Source organism: Tachyglossus aculeatus, chromosome 18 (assembly GCF_015852505.1).
Source record: "Tachyglossus aculeatus isolate mTacAcu1 chromosome 18, mTacAcu1.pri, whole genome shotgun sequence".
Lineage (NCBI taxonomy): Eukaryota > Metazoa > Chordata > Mammalia > Monotremata > Tachyglossidae > Tachyglossus > Tachyglossus aculeatus.
Window position 1 is genome coordinate 8,511,027 of NC_052083.1, and position 18,425 is coordinate 8,529,451.

Genomic DNA, 18,425 nt, shown 5'->3' on the forward strand with positions numbered 1-18,425 from the left:
CGCTCCCAGGAAGATTTATTCTTAGAGCCATCCACATGGCTCTAAGAAGAGCCATCTAATGCCCTCCCTCTGCCCATCCGCCAAGCTAGCTCTCTTCCTCCCTTCAAGGCCCTACTGAGAGCTCACCTCCTCCAGGAGGCCTTCCCAGACTGAGCCCCTTCCTTCCTCTCCCCCTCGTCCCCCTCTCCATCCCCCATCTTACCTCCTTCCCTTCCCCACAGCATCTGTATATATGTATATATGTTTGTACATATTTATTACTCTATTTATTTATTTATTTTACTTGTACATATCTATTCTATTTATTTTATTTTGTTAGTATGTTTGGTTTTGTTCTCTGTCTCCCCCTTTTAGACTGTGAGCCCACTGTTGGGTAGGAACTGTCTCTAATATGTTGCCAACTTGTACTTCCCAAGCGCTTAGTACAGTGCTCTGCACACAGTAAGCGCTCAATAAATACGATTGATTGATTGATTGATTGATTCAGTCGTATTTATCGAGCGCTTACTGTGTGCAGAGCACTGTACTAAGCACTTGATAGTAAGACTGTAGCAATAATAGTAAAAATAATAGGAATGTTGAAGTACTAAATTTCTTGATGGATTGCCAAACTTATTTTTCTGCAACTCTTCATTATTGAATGTAATTGTGAAGACGATTACAGATGCCAAATTGGACAGAGTCTAACTAGCAAAAATGCATTGAGCCATATATAACCCCCTTCTAGACTGTGAGCCCGCTGCCGGGTAGGGACCGTCTCTATATGTTACCGACTTGTACTTACCAAGCGCTTAGTACAGTGCTCTGCACACAGTAAGCGCTCAATAAATACGATTGAATGAATGAATGAATGAAAGCGACAGTGACGGCGTGGCTCAATGGAAAGAGCCCGGGCTTTGGAGTCAGAGGTCATGGGTTCAAATCCCGGCTCCGCCAGTTGTCAGCTGTGTGACTTTGGGCAAGTCACTTCAGTTCTCTGGGCTTCAGTTCCCTCATCTGTAAAATGGGGATGAAGAATGTGGGACAACCTGATCACCTTGTATCCTCCCCAGCGCTTAGAACAGCGCTTTGCACGTAGTAAGTGCTTAACAAATGCCATCATCATTATTATTATTCCATACCGTTGCTTCATATGAAAAGCAGTAGTTTGTTTACCCACGTGGCGTCTTCCCACCACACTGATACTTACCAAACCTTAGTTATTGAATTATCCAATTTGTACTTCCCAAGCGCTTAGTACAGTGCTCTGCACATAGTAAGCGCTCAATAAATACGATTGATGATGATGATGATGATGATGAAAGCAGATTTTCCCTGAAACTATGGAACATTTCAGCCCGGGCCCTTCTCGCCCCCCAAGGGAAATAAGCTGTGTGGTAACTCGTGAAACTCAGAGCTGGTAATGGTGTAGCATAACAGAACTAAGGACTGAATTGAACTAAAAATGTAAAGGCTATAATCATCTTCACCCGTGGAGGTTTTATTTGGAAGGAAAGAGACAATGTGGTTACCGGGGACCCAACCTTATAAGGGCTGGAGAAAGAAAATATTTTTAGAACCCCCAAATACTGCATCTCCAAACAGCAAAGGAATATGTTTAGGGGCAGAAAGGTCGACCGTCCATTTCTCTCACAGCCTTAATCCCCATTTTCCAGATGAGGTGACTGAGGCCCAGAGAAGTGAAGTGACTGGCCCAAAGTCACCCAGCTGACAATTGGCGGAGCGGGGATTCGAACCCATGACCTCTGACTCCAAAGCCCGGGCTCTTTCCACTAGGCCACGCTGTTTCTCTTGGCCCAGGCTGAAGGGATTCATCTTTTGTTACCTTTGCTTTTGGAAAACTGGCGTACCCGAAGTTCCTTCCACTTTTAACGCCGTTTCTTAGGATCATCTTTCTATTGTGGTCTTTTAATCTCATTCTAATGACGTCCTCTTAATAATTATAATAATAATAATGATAGCATTTATTAAGCATTTACTATGTGCAAAGCACTGTCCTAAGTGCTGGGGAGGATACAAGGTGATCAGGTTGTCCCACGGGGGGCTCACAGTCTTAATACCCATTTTACAGATGAGGGAACTGTGGCCCAGAGAAGTAAATTGACTTGCCCAAAGTCACACGGCTAACAGTTGGCAGAGCCGGGATTTGAACCCATGACCTCTGACTCCAAAGCCCAGGCTCTTTGCACTAGGCCACGCTCTTTCTCTTGACCCAGGTTGAAGGGATTCATCTTTTGTTACCTTTGCTTTTTGAAAACTGGCGTATCCGAGGTTCCTTCCACTTTAAACGCCATTTCTCAGGGTCATCTTTCTACTGTGCTCTTTTAATCTCCTTCCAATGAGGTCCTTTTAATAATAATAATAATGATGATAGCATCTATTAAGCACTTACTATGTGCAAAACACTGTCCTAAGCGCTGGGGAGGATACAAGGTGATCAGGTTGTCCCACGGGGGGCTCACAGTCTTAATCCCCATTTTACAGGGAACTGAGGCCCAGAGAAGTGAATTAACTTGCCCAAAGTCACCCAGCTGGCAATTGACCATCTATTTATTTATTTATTTTACTTGTACATATTTATTCTATTTATTTTATTTTGTTAATACGTTTTGTTTTGTTCTCTGCCTCCCCCTTCTAGACTGTGAGCGCACTGTTGCGTAGGGACCGTCTCTATATGTTGCCAACTTGTACTTCCCAAGCGCTTAGTACAGAGCTCTGCACTCAGTAAGCGCAAAATAAATACGATTGAATGAATGAATGAATGGATTGGTAGAGCTGGGATTTGAACCCAGGACCTCTGACTCCAAAGCCCGGGCTCTTTCCACCGAGCCACGCTGCTTCTCTACAATTTGAAGACCTCCTGAATGTCTTTAAGTGGTTTAAAAGAAAAGGCTTTTGACGGCCAGTCCATCTCCTCTTTCCCCAAGGAGAACTCATCCTGTCACGGGGGGCCGTCACCCCTCCTGGTGACCATGCCCACGTGGCCCTGTTTTCCATCCTCTGGAATGTGGGGGGCAATTTGGACTGGAAGAAAGAAAAAAGAAATGTGAACGGAGAATTCAGAGGGGAAAATTTCGATTTATGAAGCCATCAGTGACTTCTGAACTCCTAGTTCATCTTCATTGCTGAAAATCTGCCTCTCTCTCCGTGTCCCGGGCAGGAAGGTAGCCCCAAATGATGCATTTGCCTGTGCGTTCACTTCATTCATTCAATCGTATTTATTGAGCGCTTACTGTGTGCAGAGCACTGTACTAAGCGCTTGGGAAGTGCAAGTCGGCAACATACAGAGACTGTCCCTACCCAACAGTGGGCTCACAGTCTAGAAGGGGGAGACAGAGAACAAAACATATTAACAAAATAAAGTAGAATATGTACAAATAAAATAAATAGAGTAATAAATATATGCAAGCACATATACACATATACAGGTGCTGTTGTGTCTGCTAACGAGTGTTAAATACCGAGGGTGCTTGGGGTAGTGAAATTTTCTAGACACGAGTTTTCAGGTCAGTGGGGAATACCTTAGTCCTAATTACATGAAGCAGCGGGTAGTGCCGTCATATTGCTGGCCTCCTGAGAAAGAAACTTCAGCTACCCCTTGGACTGATTCCTACCTGTCACCTGAAAGGTGATCAGGTTGTCCCTCGTGGGGCTCACAGTCTTAATCCCCATTTTACAGACGAGGTCACTGAGGCCCAGAGAAGTGAAGTGACTTGCCCAAAGTCACACAGCTGACAAGTGGCAGAGTCAGGATTAGAACCCATGACCTCCGGCTCCCAAGCCCGGGCTCTTTCCACTGAGCCATGCTGCTTCTCTAACTGCACCGGAGCCCTCCTCCTTTATCCCCTCCCCAGTGGTTCATGTCCTTTCCCTTCATTCATTTAAGCGCTTAGTACAATGCTGTGCACACAGTAAGTGCTCAATGAATACGACTGAATGAATGAATTTAAACCAGGAGAAAAGACAGTCGTATGAAGACGAATCACTCTCTCCATGCAAAGAACGCTGACAAATTTGTCCCGAACGATAATATGTTCATTAATTCAGCGTGTGTATTGAGCTCTTATTGGGTGCAAATACTGTACTAAGTGCTTGGGCGAGTACAATAAAACAATGAACAGACACATTCCCTGCCCACCACGAGCTTGATTTCATTGTTTATTCAGCGTATGAGCCTGTTTCATTTGTTGACCTTTTATGCATCCATCTGCGTCACTGGTGTGTTAGATCGTAAATTCCTAGGAATCGTATCCGTTTTATTCGCTTCTACTCCATTTCATCCTTGAAGATTTTATTCAGAGACTTCTGATTTCCAGCCTGACCACCTTTTAGCCCATTTCATCTTATCCTTTCCTCAGCATAGATGAAAAGCAACCGATCGGCCTCCTCCTTAAAATAACCCTCGTTGATTTTATTTATTTTATTTTGTTAATATGTTCTGTTTTGTTCTCTGTCTCCCCCTTCTAGACTGTGAGCCCACTGTTGATTTGAAGAGAGTTATTAGTTTGCTCCTAAGGCGGTTTTCCAAATGAAACCTCAATTCTTTTCGCCCTTCTTCGTTTCCACGTTTCTCATTCCCTCTGCTCCCTTTAAGATTCCCGTACAGTCTTAGGGGACCTGAAAGTGTCGCTGAAAATAGCAATTAAATCATCCATCCCCTGAATTTCAATACTTTGGGCCCAATAATGCAGTCCGTAGCGAAGCGGAAATCCAGTAGCGGTGGTTTGGCCTGACAACTATTGGCAGAATCAGGTCAGAGTTTTTGAGTGGATATTTTGCTTAGGAGCCATCCTCCCTGGTTTTCAAATCAGATTTTCCTGCCCTGAGTAATTCCCACTACTGGGTGTTAGCATAGATCATCATCATCATCAGTCGTATTTATTGAGCACTTACTGTGTGCAGAGCACTGTACTAAGCGCTTGGGAAGTACAAATTGGCAACATATAGAGACAGTCCCTACCCAACAGTGGGCTCACAGTCTAAAAGGGGGAGAAATAAAAAGATAAATAGATAAATCTGTGAAGCTCCTTTATCGACACAGGGATAGTTTTTCTGTCCTTAGTCTGAAATCAATCAATCAATCAATCAATCAGTCGTATTTATTGAGCGCTTACTGTGTGCAGAGCACTGTACTAAGCGCTTGGGAAGTCCAAGTTGGCAACATATAGAGACGGCCCCTACCCAACAGTGGGCTCACAGTCTAAAAGGGGGAGACAGAGAACAAAACCAAACATACTAACAAAATAAAATAAGTAGAATAGATATGTACAAGTAAAATAAGTAAATAAATAAATAGAGTAATAAATATGTACAAACATATACACAGGTGATATACATATATACAGATGGGTTCTGATATTAAAAACAGCTGATGTCTGGCAGTTGTGACATGTTTCACTTGAGAGTAGTGGGATCATCAGTGCTAGACGCATAGAAAGCACTTAACGTATTTATAATTCCACTCATTTATATTAATGACGTGTATGTCTCTATAATTCTATTTATTTATATTGATGCTATTGATGCCCGTTTACTTGTTTTGATGTCTGTTTCCCCCCTTTATGTCTCTATAATTCTGTTTATTTATATTGATGCTATTGATGCCTGTTTACTTGTTTTGCTGTCTGTCTCCCCCCTTTATGTCTCTATAATTCTATTTATTTATATTGATGTCATTGATGCCTGTTTACTTGTTTTGATGTCTGCCTCCCCCCTTTTAGACCGGGAGCCCGTTGTGGGCAGGGATTGTCTGTCTCTGTTGCTGAATTGTACTTCCCAAGCGCTTAGTACAGTGCTCTGCCCACAGTAAGCGCTCAATAAATACGATCGAACGAATGAATGAATCACTACGGAGAGTCAAGGTGTTTTGGCTACTGTCTCAGGAAAGCAGCTGGTCCACTGATATTGCTGGTTGCTTTGTTTGTTTTAAGATAGTCGCTAATAATAATAATAATGACGGCATTTATTAAGCGCTTACTATGTGCAAAGCACTGTTCGAAGCGCTGGGGAGGATACAAGGTGATCAGGTTGTCCCACGGGGGGGGCTCACACCCTTCATCCCCATTTTACAGATGAGGGAAGTGAGGCACAGAGAAGTCAAGTGACTTGCCCAAAGTCACACAGCTGACAAGTGGCAGAATCTAACTAAAGGTACCTTTAAAGTACGGCTTTTGGGGGCAGGAGAAGGGAAAAGTCAGAAAAGGGCAAGCTCTGCTTTCCTCTTTACCAAATAATCACCCCTAGATTGGGCCAGGATTTTAAATTTGACCCGCCCCGCCCCGCCTTTTTCCAACAAACCTTCATGGGCACTTACTATGTGTCAAACACTGTTCTAAGCGCTATTAGGTCGGACACGGTCCCCGTCCCACACTGGGCTCGAAGTCTGAAGTAGGAGGGAGAACATTCATTCATTCAGCCGTATTTAAGAAGCGGCGTGGCTCAGTGGAAAGAGCCTGGGCTTTGGAGTCAGAGATCATAGGTTCGAATCCCAGCTTTGCCACATAATAATAATAATAATAATAATAATAATAATAATAATAATAATTGGCATTTGTTAAGCGCTTACTATGTGCAAAGCACTGTTCTAAGCACTGGGGAGGATAGAGGGTGATCAGGTTGTCCCATGTGGGGCTCACAGTCTTAATCCCCATTTTACAGATGAGGTAACTGAGGCCCAGAGAAGTGAAGTGACTTCCCCAAGATCACACAGCAGACATGTGGTGGAGTCGGGATTCGAACCCATGGCCTCCGACTCCAAAGCCCGTGCTCTTTCCACTGAGCCACGCTGCTTCTCACACCACCTGTCTGCCGGGTGACCTTGGGCAAGTCACTTCACTTCTCTGGGCCTCAGTTACCTCATCTGTAAAATGGGGATGAAGACTGTGAGCCCCACGTGGGACAACCTGATCACCTGGTATCCCCCCAGCGCTTAGAACAGCGCTTTGCACATAGTAAGCGCTTAATAAATGCCATTATTATTACTCCAGTCCTCATAAGCGCTTAACAATGTCATTATTATTATTCCAGTCCTCGAAAGCGCTTAACAAATGCCATTATTATTATTATTCCAGTCCTCTACCAGTCTCGGCTAAGGGAGGGAGAGTCAAGCCGAGGCCTATTCATTCCATTCCTTGCTTGGATAATGGCCGGCGAGTGGAAGGGAATCTGCCAGCCCACTGTTGGGTAGGGACTGTCTCTATATGTTGCCAATTTGTACTTCCCAAGCGCTTAGTACAGTGCTCTGCACGTAGTAAGCGCTCAATAGATACGATTGATGATGATGACGATGCTACAGGTCAAAACTCACCAACGCTGGGCAGCAGCTACATGGAAGAAGGTCAAGGGTGGAGTCGAGTTTACCGCGCGGGAGGAGGCCAATTCCGGATTTTTCCCAAGGAAACTACGGCTCCACTACCGGAACGATTGCAGATGGAGAGCGGGGAGTTCTGGGAGAGATGTGTCCGTGGTGTCGCTCTGGGTCGGAAACGACTCCTAAGACAAGACAGAATAATCTAGGGAGATGGGAGTGATCGGAGCCAGGCCAGGATTCAAGCGCTTAGTACAGTGCTCTGCACACCGGAAGCGCTCTATTAATACGATCGAATGAAAGATTCATCTGGGAAGGCTTCTTGGAAGAGGTAAATTTGTAGAAAAAGGGGGAGAGTGAAAAGAGATCCGGTTTGGGGAACCAAAAGAGAAAGTTGTCACGTTCTTTTTTTAAAAAAACATCACTACTACTAATAATAATAATGACATTTATTAAGCGCTTACTATGTGCAGAGCACTGTTCTAAGCACTGGGGAGGTTACAAGGTGATCAGGTTGTCCCACGGGGGGCTCACAGTCTTCATCCCCATTTTCCAGATGAGGGAACTGAGGCCCAGAGAAGTGAAGTGACTTGCCCGAAGTCACACAGCTGACAATTGGTGGAGCTGGGATTTGAACCCATGACCTCTGACTCCAAAGCCCACTGCGCCACGCTGCTTCTCTATACTGAGAGAACTATACTACTGATACTGCTACTACTGAGTACTGATACTACTATAATTATCATCATTCATTCATTCAATCGTATTTATTGAGCGCTTACTGTGTGCAGAGCACTGTACTAAGCGCTTGGGAAGTACAAGTCGGCAACATATAGAGACGGTCCCTACCCGACAATGGGCTCACGGTCTAGAAGGGGGAGACCGAAGACAAAACGAATCATGCAGATAGGTGACAAAACATGTATTCATTCATTCAATCGTATTTACTGAGCGCTTACTGTGTGCAGAGCACTGTACTAAGCGCTTGGGAAGTACAAGTCGGCAACATATAGAGACGGTCCCTACCCAACAGTGGGCGCACAGTCTTGGGAGATACAAGTTAATCAGGTTGAACGGAGTCCGAGTCGACCTTCCTGCCCCTAAACGTATTCCTTTGCTGTTTGGAGATGCAATAATTGGGGGTTTTAAAAATATTTTCTTTCCCCAGCCCTTATAAGGTTGGGTCCCCGGTAACCACATTGTCTTTTTCCTTCCAAATAAAACCTCCACGGGTGAAGTGGTTTTTTCCCACTTTAGTTTCTGACCCTGTCGTCTCCGGGCCCCCAGTTTCCTGTCTGCCCGCTGTGCTGCCTGAAAGGAAATTGACCACAATTCCCAGGAAGCAGGAAAACACTAAAGCAACCTTCAATTACAGGTCTCTTTTTTCCTCCCCCCCCTCTACAATCCGACCTGCGCTGATTGTTTTCTGGAAATCACCAGCCTTTCCTGAAACATTTAATGGAAAGACTGGATGAAGCCAGTGTGTATTTAGTTGGGCCATAGGTTATATATAAAATCCAAACACACACCCCCTCAACCGACCCCCCAAACTTCTGTTAAGTGTTTGAAGATTTCGTTCCTATGGGTGGATGTTTGAAGAAAATACTCTGCCCGGACACCCCCGGTTTCAGGTAAGCATCATCCTTTTCCGGACAGTCAGCGGGATTTGCGGAATGCCCATTGTGTTAGTGGCACTGGAAGATGGGACGGGTGATTATTTGGAAAACCAAAGCCAGGGTGATACTGTTTAGCATGAAGGTGGTCACGAAGTTGGTTTCCATCCAGGCTGAGCATACAGATCCAAAATGTTTCTTTTTTTTTTTCTTTTCTTTTTAAATCATCTCGTTGGTGTCCTAACCAGGGGAGCTATTTGGGGCTCTTACTGCTAGACGGTTTGAGAATCTTATTTTTTCAGCCTTTACTTATAGTCATGAAAGGACTAAGCAGCACAAAAGCCTAGAATATGAGTTTTAATGGTTTGTCAGCATGATAGCACAGCCTCATCAACGGCCCCTGGCTTGATGGAATAAAAAAAAGCCTTTTTTTGGATCCCTAATAGTTATGACTGATGCTATTTCCGTGGCGGATGGCGTCCAACAAGCCGCATCCTTTATCTATCAATGCCTTTCCTTCTTTATCTTGAGTTTATTTCCCTCCAGTCCCCGAAAATGTTAGCGAAGCAGCGTGGGCGAGTGAATAGAGCACAGGCCTGGGAGTGACGAGGACCTGGGTTCTAATCCCGTCTCCGCCACTCGTCTACTGTGTGACCTTGGGCACGTCACTTAATTTTCTGTGCCTCAGTCACCTCATCTGTGAAATGGGGAGTGAGACTATGAGCCCCACATGAGACGTGGGCCATGTCGAACCTGATTATCTTGAATCGGCCCCAGCGCTTAGTACGGCGCCTGGCCCACAGTAAGCGCTTAACAGATCATCATCTTCATCAATCGTATTTATTGAGCGCTTACTATGTGCAGAGCACTGTACTAAGCGCTTGGGAAGTACAAATTGATGCCATTTTTGAAAAAAAAATGAAACGTTGCCTGCCTTGCCACCATTCTAGTGGGCTTCCTTGAATTTTTCCAGTGATATTGTGATTCTTTCAGCATCCCCGAGCTACTGAGGATATGTCAGCTGACAGTCCGGCCCTGAATGCAGAGAGTAATTAGAACGTATTCCCTCTTTTGAGATGAGAAGCAGCGTGGCTCAGTCGAAGGAGCGAGGGCTTGGGAGTTGGAGGTCATGGGTTCAAATCCCGGCTCGGCCGCTTGTCAGCTGTGTGACTGTGGGCGAGTCACTTCACTTCCCTGAGCCTCAGTGACCTCATCGGGAAAATGGGGATTAAGACTGGGAGCCCCCCGTGGGACAACCCGATCACCTTGTATCCTCCCCAGCGCTTTGGACATAGTAAGCGCTTAACAAACGCCGTCGTTATTATTATCGTTTCCCAGTCAGAGGACCTCGGTGCCTGTGCCCAGTTTGAGAGCAGCAGACAGAACCGGAACATGATGCCCAGCGCCAGCTGTGTCTTCCCAACTTTCACCCTGCGCAAGCCGTCCTCGGAGACCGACATCGAGAACTGGGCCTCCAAGCATTTTAACAAACACACCCAAGGGCTGTTCCGGAGGAAAGTGTCCATCGCCAACATGCTGGCCTGGAGCAGCGACTCCATCAAGAAACCGATGATCATGACGAGCGACCGCAACGTGAAGAAGGAGGCCTGCGAGATCTTCAAACTGATCCAGATGTACATGGGGGACCGCCGGGCCAAGGCCGACCAGCTCAACGTGGCCCTGGAGATTGCCACCAAAGGCTGGAGCATGCAGGGCCTGAGAGACGAGCTGTACATCCAGCTCTGCCGCCAGACGACGGAGAACTTTCGCTACGAGAGCCTGGCTCGGGGCTGGGAGCTCATGGCCATCTGCCTGGCTTTCTTCCCGCCGACCCCAAAGTTCCACTCCTACCTGGAAGGGTACATCTACCGCCACATGGATCCGGTCAATGACACCAAAGGTAAGGCAGAGTGCGCCGACTGGCCGTCGGAAATGTCCGTCGTCCCTCCTCCCCGCGAGCCGTCGCCCCCGAGGCCACGGTGGCCGCCCTCTTTCTGCCGTGGCCTGAGCTTGGCACCCCGAGGGGTGTTCTCGTTCGGAAAACAAAGAGAGGGATTTGGGTCTGCACCGTAGCATTGGCCTTTCGTCGCTGGGCGTCCGTTTCAAAAACCGACGTGAAATGAGCTTTACCGGTCTCAGCTGAGGCTGCCAAAACACGGTGATGGCAGAGCACGTCCCTACAAAGCCCACCTCCGGAGCCTCCCCTCTCCTCACCCCCGACCCCCGACCGGCCCCATGGGTGTAATTGGCTCAGTGACACTCTTCCTTGCTCCCTCATTCACCCTCCCCCCCATCCCCACAGCACATAGGTATCTATCTGTACATATTACCAATTTATTTATTTAGTTATCACGTGGGTATAATTGGCTCAGTGCCGCTCTTCCTTGCTCCCTCATTCACCCTCCCCCCCACCCCACAGCACGTAGGTATCTATCTGTACATATTACCAATTTATTTATTTACTTATCACATGTGTGTAATTCACTCAGTGCCGCTCTTCCTTGCTCCCTCATTCACCCACCCCCCATCCCCGCAGCACATAGGTATCTATCTGTATATATTGCCAATTTATTTATTTACTTATCACATGGGTGTAATTCGCTCAGTGCCGCTCTTCCTTTCTCCCTCATTCACCCTCCCCCCCCATCCCCACAGCACATAGGTATCTATCTGTATATATTGCCAATTTATTTACTTACTTATCACATGGGTATAATTGGCTCAGTGCCGCTCTTCCTTGCTCCCTCATTCACCCTCCCCCCATCCCCACAGCACATAGGTATCTGTCTGTATGCATTGCCAATTTATTTATTTACTTATCACATGGGTATAATTGGCTCAGTGCCGCTCTTCCTTGCTCTCTCATTCACCCTCCCCTCCGTCCCCACAGCACACAGGTATCTATCTGTATATATTGCCAATTTATTTACTTACTTATCACATGGGTATAATTGGCTCAGTGCCGCTCTTCCTTGCTCCCTCATTCACCCTCCCCCCATCCCCACAGCACATAGGTATCTGTCTGTATATATTGCCAATTTATTTATTTACTTATCACATGGGTATAATTGGCTCAGTGCCGCTCTTCCTTTCTCCCTCATTCACCCTCCCCCCATCCCCACAGCACATAGGTATCTATCTGTATATATTACCAATTTATTTATTTACTTATCACATGGGTATAATTGGCTCAGTGCCGCTCTTCCTTGCTCCCTCATTCACCCTCCCCCCCATCCCCACAGCACATAGGTATCTATCTGTATATATTGCCAATTTATTTATTTACTTATCACGTGGGTATAATTGGCTCAGTGCCCTCTTCCTTGCTCCCTCATTCACCCTCCCCCCCATCCCCACAGTACATAGGTATCTATCTGTATATATTGCCAATTTATTTATTTACTTATCACATGGGTGTAATTGGCTCAGTGCCACTCTTCCTTTCACCCTCCCCCCCATCCCCACAGCACATAGGTATCTATCTGTATATATTACCAATTTATTTATTTACTTATCATGTAGGTGTAATTGGCTCAGTGCCACTCTTTCTTTCACCCTCCCCCCCATCCCCACAGCACATAGGTATCTATCTATCTGTATATATTGCCAATTTATTTATTTACTTATCACCTGGGTATAATTGGCTCAGTGCCGCTCTTCCTTGCACCCTCATTCACCCTCCCCCCCATCCCCACAGCACATAGGTATCTATCTGTATATATTGCCAATTTATTTATTTACTTATCACATGTGTGTAATTCACTCAGTGCCGCTCTTCCTTGCTCCCTCATTCACCCTCCCCTCTGTCCCCACAGCACATAGGTATCTAGCTGTATATATTACCAATTTATTTATTTCCTTATCCATTTCTATTAATGTATTCAACCATATTTATTAAGCGCTTCCTCTGTGCAGAGCACCGTCCTGAGTGCTTGGGAAAGTACAGAGAAGCAGCGTCGTTCAATGGAAAGAGCGCGGGCTTGGGAGGCAGAGGTCATGGGTTCGAATCCCACCTCCCCCGCATGTCTGCTGTGTGACCTTGGGCAAGTCACTTCACTTCTCTGGGCCTCAGTTCCCTCATCTGTAAAATGGGGATTAAGACTGTGAGCCCCACATGGGACAGCCGCATCTCCTTGTGTTCCCCCCCAGTGCTTAGAACAGTGCTTTGCACATAGTAAGCGCTTAACAAACACCAACATTATCATTATCATTATTATTATTACAGTTCAACGATGAGGAGCGACTGTCCCTGCCCACAGTGAGCTCAGAGTGTGTCACCGTCGGTCTCCTTTAGACCGCGACCTCGTCGTGGGCAGGGAATGTGTCAGTGTGTTGGACTCTCCCAGGCACTTAGTACAGTGCTTCGCTCGCAGCAAGCGCTCAATAACTACGGTTGATTGAAAGAATGAATGCATTCATTCAATCGTATTTATTGAGCGCTGACTGCGTGCAGAGCACTGTACTAAGCGCTTGAATGAAGAATGTAGGAGTGTGGAGTAGCGGGGAGGAACTCGCAAGCCGGACCAAGAATTCCACTGTTTTTACGGTATCCGCCTTCGCCCCCATTGTAGGCTTACCCCCTCCAGGGTGAGATGGTTCTCTTTTTCCCCCAAATTAAAAATCAGCTAGGTACATAACAGCATGGCTCAGTGGAAAGTCTTTTAGACTGTGAGCCCACTGTTGGGTAGGGACTGTCTCTATAGGTTGCCAACTTGTACTTCCCAAGCGCTTAGTACAGCGCTGTGCACACAGTAAGCGCTCAATAAATACAACTGATTGATTGATTGATTGATTGAAAGAGCCTGGGCTTTGGAGTCCGAGGTCATGGGTCCAAATCCCCGCTCCGCCTTATGTTGCCAACTTGTACTTCCCAAGCGCTTAGTACAGTGCTCTGCACACAGTAAGCGCTCAATAAATACGATTGAATGAATGAATGAATGACTTGGGGCAAGTCACTTCTCTGGGCCTCAGTTCCCTCATCTGTAAAATGGGGATTAAAAAGCTGTGAGCCCCCCGTGGGACAACCTGATCACCTTGTAACCTCCCCAGCGCTAAGAACAGTGCTTTGCATATAGTAAGTGCTTAACAAATACCATCATTATTATTATCTAGACCCATGAGAAGCAGCACGGCTCGGTGGAGAAGAGCCCGGGCTTTGGAGTCGGAGGTCATGGGTTCAAATCCCGGCTCCGCCAAATGTCGGCTGTGTGACTTTGGGCAAGTCACTTCACTTCTCTGGGCCTCCGTTCCCTCATCTGGAAAATGGGGATGAAGACTGTGAGCCCCTTGTGGGACAACCTGATCACCTTGTAACCTCCCCAGCGCTTAGAACAGTGCTTTGCACGTAGTAAGCGCTTTTAGACTGTGAGCCCACTGTTGGGTAGGGACCGTCTCTATATGTTGCCAACTTGTACTTCCCAAGCGCTTAGTACAGTGCTCTGCACACAGTAAGCGCTCAATAAATACGATTGATTGATTAATAAATGCCGTCATTATTATGATTTTTTTTTCCCAGGCAGTTGCGGTTTGGGATAGCAATAGGGGCAGCCTCGTGTCCTCGGGCCACTTGTCAGAGTTAAGATCCGCAGCTCCGTTCCCGTAGTCCAGAGTGTGGGAATGATTTTCTTTCACGTTGGAGGAGAATCTCTCCACTCCCACCCTTCAACGCGGATCGACCCGGAACGCGGGGATCACGATCCGTTTGTAGTTTCCCCCTCGGACTCCCGTCTCGCAGCAGGAATTCTGCGGGCTGCCCCAGAAGTAGCCAGGGAACCGTGTGGATGGCGGTTCGGGGATTTGTCTTCCAGACGAGCCGGCTATTTTGGGGAAGGAACAGCCTTCGGGACCGTGTGTTGCGATTCCAGAGAGGACTTGGACGAGCTGCAGATTGAGGAAACGGTTCATTCCTCCGCAACCCGACAGATTGTTTTCAATTATTCGCCAGCCCGCAGTCCTGTAGATGGGATTTAATAACAATCCTGGGGTTAGTAGGTGGTTTCCAAGCCCCAGGGGCAGCACACTTAATAATAATAATAATAATAACGGCATTTATTAAGCGCTTACTATGTGCACAGCACTGTTCTAAGCACTGGATAAGTGCCGGAATCATCCAGGCGTATGTGTAGTGACATCGGGCTTGGGAGTCAGAGGTCATGGGTTCGAATCCCGGCTCCGCCGCTTGTCTGCTGGGTGACTTTGGGCAAGTCACTTCACTCCTCTGGGCCTCAGTGACCTCATCTGTGTCCAATCCAATTAGTTTGCAACTACCCCAGCGTTTAGTACAGTGCCTAGCACATAGTAAGTGCTTAACAATACCCATAATCATCCTCATTATTAGTAGTAGTCATAGTTATAGTCATATAGTCATAGTCATAGTAAAGTGGGGATGAAGACTGTGAGCCCCATGGGGGACAACCTGATCGCCTTGTATCCCCCCCAGCGCTTAGAACAGTGCTTGGCACATAGTAAGAGCTCAACAAAAGCCATCATTATTATTATTATTATTATTATGATTAAATATCTGCTCTCTCTCCTCCTTAGACTGAGCCCCACATGGATGGTGTCTGATTATCTTGTATCTAACCCAGTGTTCAGTTCAGTGGTTGGCACATAGTAAGCATCTAACAGATACCATAATAAAGGGCTAAAATCCTGGGCCTCGATCTCAGGTCAGACCCCCAGCAGTCCACTCACACCACCTGAAGACTGAGCACTTAGGACAGTGCTCGGCACACAGTAAACGCTCAATAAATACGATTGAATAAATGAATGAATGAAGCCCACCCGGCCACATTTGCCCGGATGAAGCTAAAGCCAGCTCAGTCCCAGCCAGAGCGCGGGGACTTGAACACATATGTGCATCTTTTACAGGATGATGATGGTATTTGTTAAGTGCTTACTATGTATTAAACGCTTTTCTAAGCGCTGGGGTGGGTACAGGCTAATCAGGTTCCACATTGGGCGTACAATCTTAATCTGCATTTCATAGATGAGGGAACTCCGGCACAGAGAATAATAATAATAATGGTGTTTGTTAAGCACTTACTATGTGCCAAACACTGTTGTAAGTGCTGGGGGAGATATAACGTTACCAGGTTGTCCCACGTGGGGCTCAGGGTCTTAATCCACATTTCATAGATGAGGGAACTTTGGCACAGAGAATAATAATAATAATAATGGTGTTTGTTAAGCACTTACTGTGTGCCAAACACTGTTCTAAGCGCCGGGGGAGATATAACGTTATCAGGTTGTCCCACGTGAACTTGGGCACAGAGAATAATAATAATAATGGTATTTGTTAAGCACTTACTATGTGCCAAACACTATTCTAAGCGCTGGGGGAGATATAACATTATCAGGTTGTCCCACGTGAACTTCAGCACAGAGAATAATAATAATAATGGTATTTGTTAAGCACTTACTAGGTGCCAAACACTGTTCTAAGTGCTGGGGGAGAGATAAAGTTATCAGGTTGTCCAACGTGAACTTAGGCACAGAGAATAATAATAATAATGGTATTTGTTAAGCACTTACTATGTGCCAAACACTGTACTAAGCACTGGGAGAGAGATAATGTTATCAGGTTGTCCCACGTGAACTTCGGCACAGAGAATAATAATAATAATGGTATTTGTTAAGCACTTGCTATGTGCCAAACACTGTTCTAAGCACTGGGGGAGATATAACGTTATCAGGTTGTCCCACGTGAACTTCGGCACAGAGAATAATAATAATAATGGTATTTGTTAAGCACTTACTGTGTGCCAAACACTGTTCTAAGCGCTGGGGGAGAGATAACGTTACCAGGTTGTCCCACGTGGGGCTCACGGTCTTAATCCCCATTTTCCAGATGAGGTCACCGAGGCCCAGAGAAGCTAAGTGACTTACCCAAGGTCACACAGCTGACAAGTGGCGGAGCCGGGATTCGAACCCACGACCTCTGACTCCCAAACCCGGGCTCTTCCCACTGAGCCACGCTGCTTCTCTACCTTTCAAGTGAAGTGAGTCGCCCAGGGTCACACAGCAGAGGTGTAGCGGGTCGGGGATTTGAGCCCAGGTTCATCCAACTCCCAGGCCCGGGCTCCGTCTACTAGGCAGTGCTGCTTCCCTACGTGGATGATGTCCTAACCGCTGTACTGAGAGACAATTATTGTTCCCTCCCCAAGCCCCCCTCCCAGCTCAGACCCCCAATATTTTGAGCAGGCCTTCAGCCCCCCCTCATCATCATCAATCGTATTTATTGAGCGCTTACTATGTGCAGAGCACTGTACTAAGCGCTTGGGAAGTACAAATTGGCAACATATAGAGACAGTCCCTACCCAACAGTGGGCTCACAGTCTAAAAGCGAAGGCTGCAGATCACGACCTAGCTAGGCGAGGCTCTCATTGCTCTGTGCCTGGATCAACTCAGAATAATAATAATGATGGCATTTGTTAAGCGCTTACTATGTGCCAAGCACTGTTCTAAGCACTGGGGAGGTTACAGAGTGATCGGGTTGTCCCACGGGGGGCTCACAGTCTTCATCCCCAATTTACAGATAATAATAATGATGGCATTTATTAAGCACTTACTATGTGCAAAGCACTGTTCTAAGCACTGGGGAGGTTACAAACTGATTGGGTTGGCCCATGGGGGGCTCACAGTCTTCATCCCCAATTTACAGATAATAATAATAATAATGATGGCATTTATTAAGTGCTTACTATGTGCAAAGCACTGTTCTAAGCACTGGGGAGGTTACAGAGTGATTAGGTTGTCCCGCGGGGGGCTCACAGTCTTCATCCCCATTTTAAAGATATTAATAATAATAATGATGGCATTTATTAAGTGCTTACTATGTGCAAAGCACTGTTCTAAGCGCTGGGGAGGTTACAAACTAATCGGGTTGTCCCACCGGGGGCTCACAGTCTTCACCCCCATTTTACAGATAATAATAATAATGATGGCATTTATTCAGCGCTTACTATGTGCAAAGCACTGTTCTAAGCGCTGGGGAGGTTACAAACTAATTGGGTAGTCCCACGGGGGGCTCACAGTCTTCATCCCCATTTTACAGATAATAATAATAATAATGGTGGCATTTATTAAGCGCTTACTATGTGCAAAGCACGGTTCTAAGTGCTGGGGAGGTTACAAGGTGATCAGGTTGTCCCACGGAGGGCTCACAGTCTTAATCCCCATTTGACAGATGAGGTCACTGAGGCCCAGAGAAGTTCATTCATTCATTCATTCATTCATTCAATCGTATTTATTGAACGCTCACTGTGTGCAGAGCACTGTACTAAGCGCCTGGGAAGTGCAAGTTGGCAACATATAGAGACGGTCCCTACCCAACAGTGGGCTCACGGTCTAGAAGGGGGAGACAAAGAACAAAACCAAACATATTAACAAAATAAAATAAATAGAATGAATATGTACAAATAAAATAAATAGAGTAATAAATATGTACAGACATAGGTGCTGTGGGGAGGGGAAGGAGGTAAGGGGGGGATGGGGAAGTGACTTGC

The 18,425-nt window shown here is 46.3% G+C and overlaps 1 protein-coding gene across 2 annotated transcripts in view; it reads left to right on the forward strand.

Annotated features, from left to right (window-relative positions):
* Window positions 1-18,425, forward strand: part of ARHGAP39 (Rho GTPase activating protein 39) — a 282,235-nt gene that overhangs the window by 196,055 nt on the left and 67,755 nt on the right. For both annotated transcript variants that reach the window (XM_038760044.1, XM_038760045.1), the window contains exon 6: window positions 10,258-10,819. In XM_038760044.1, the coding sequence (XP_038615972.1) occupies window positions 10,258-10,819 (562 nt within the window). The remainder of the gene's footprint in view (window positions 1-10,257; window positions 10,820-18,425) is intronic.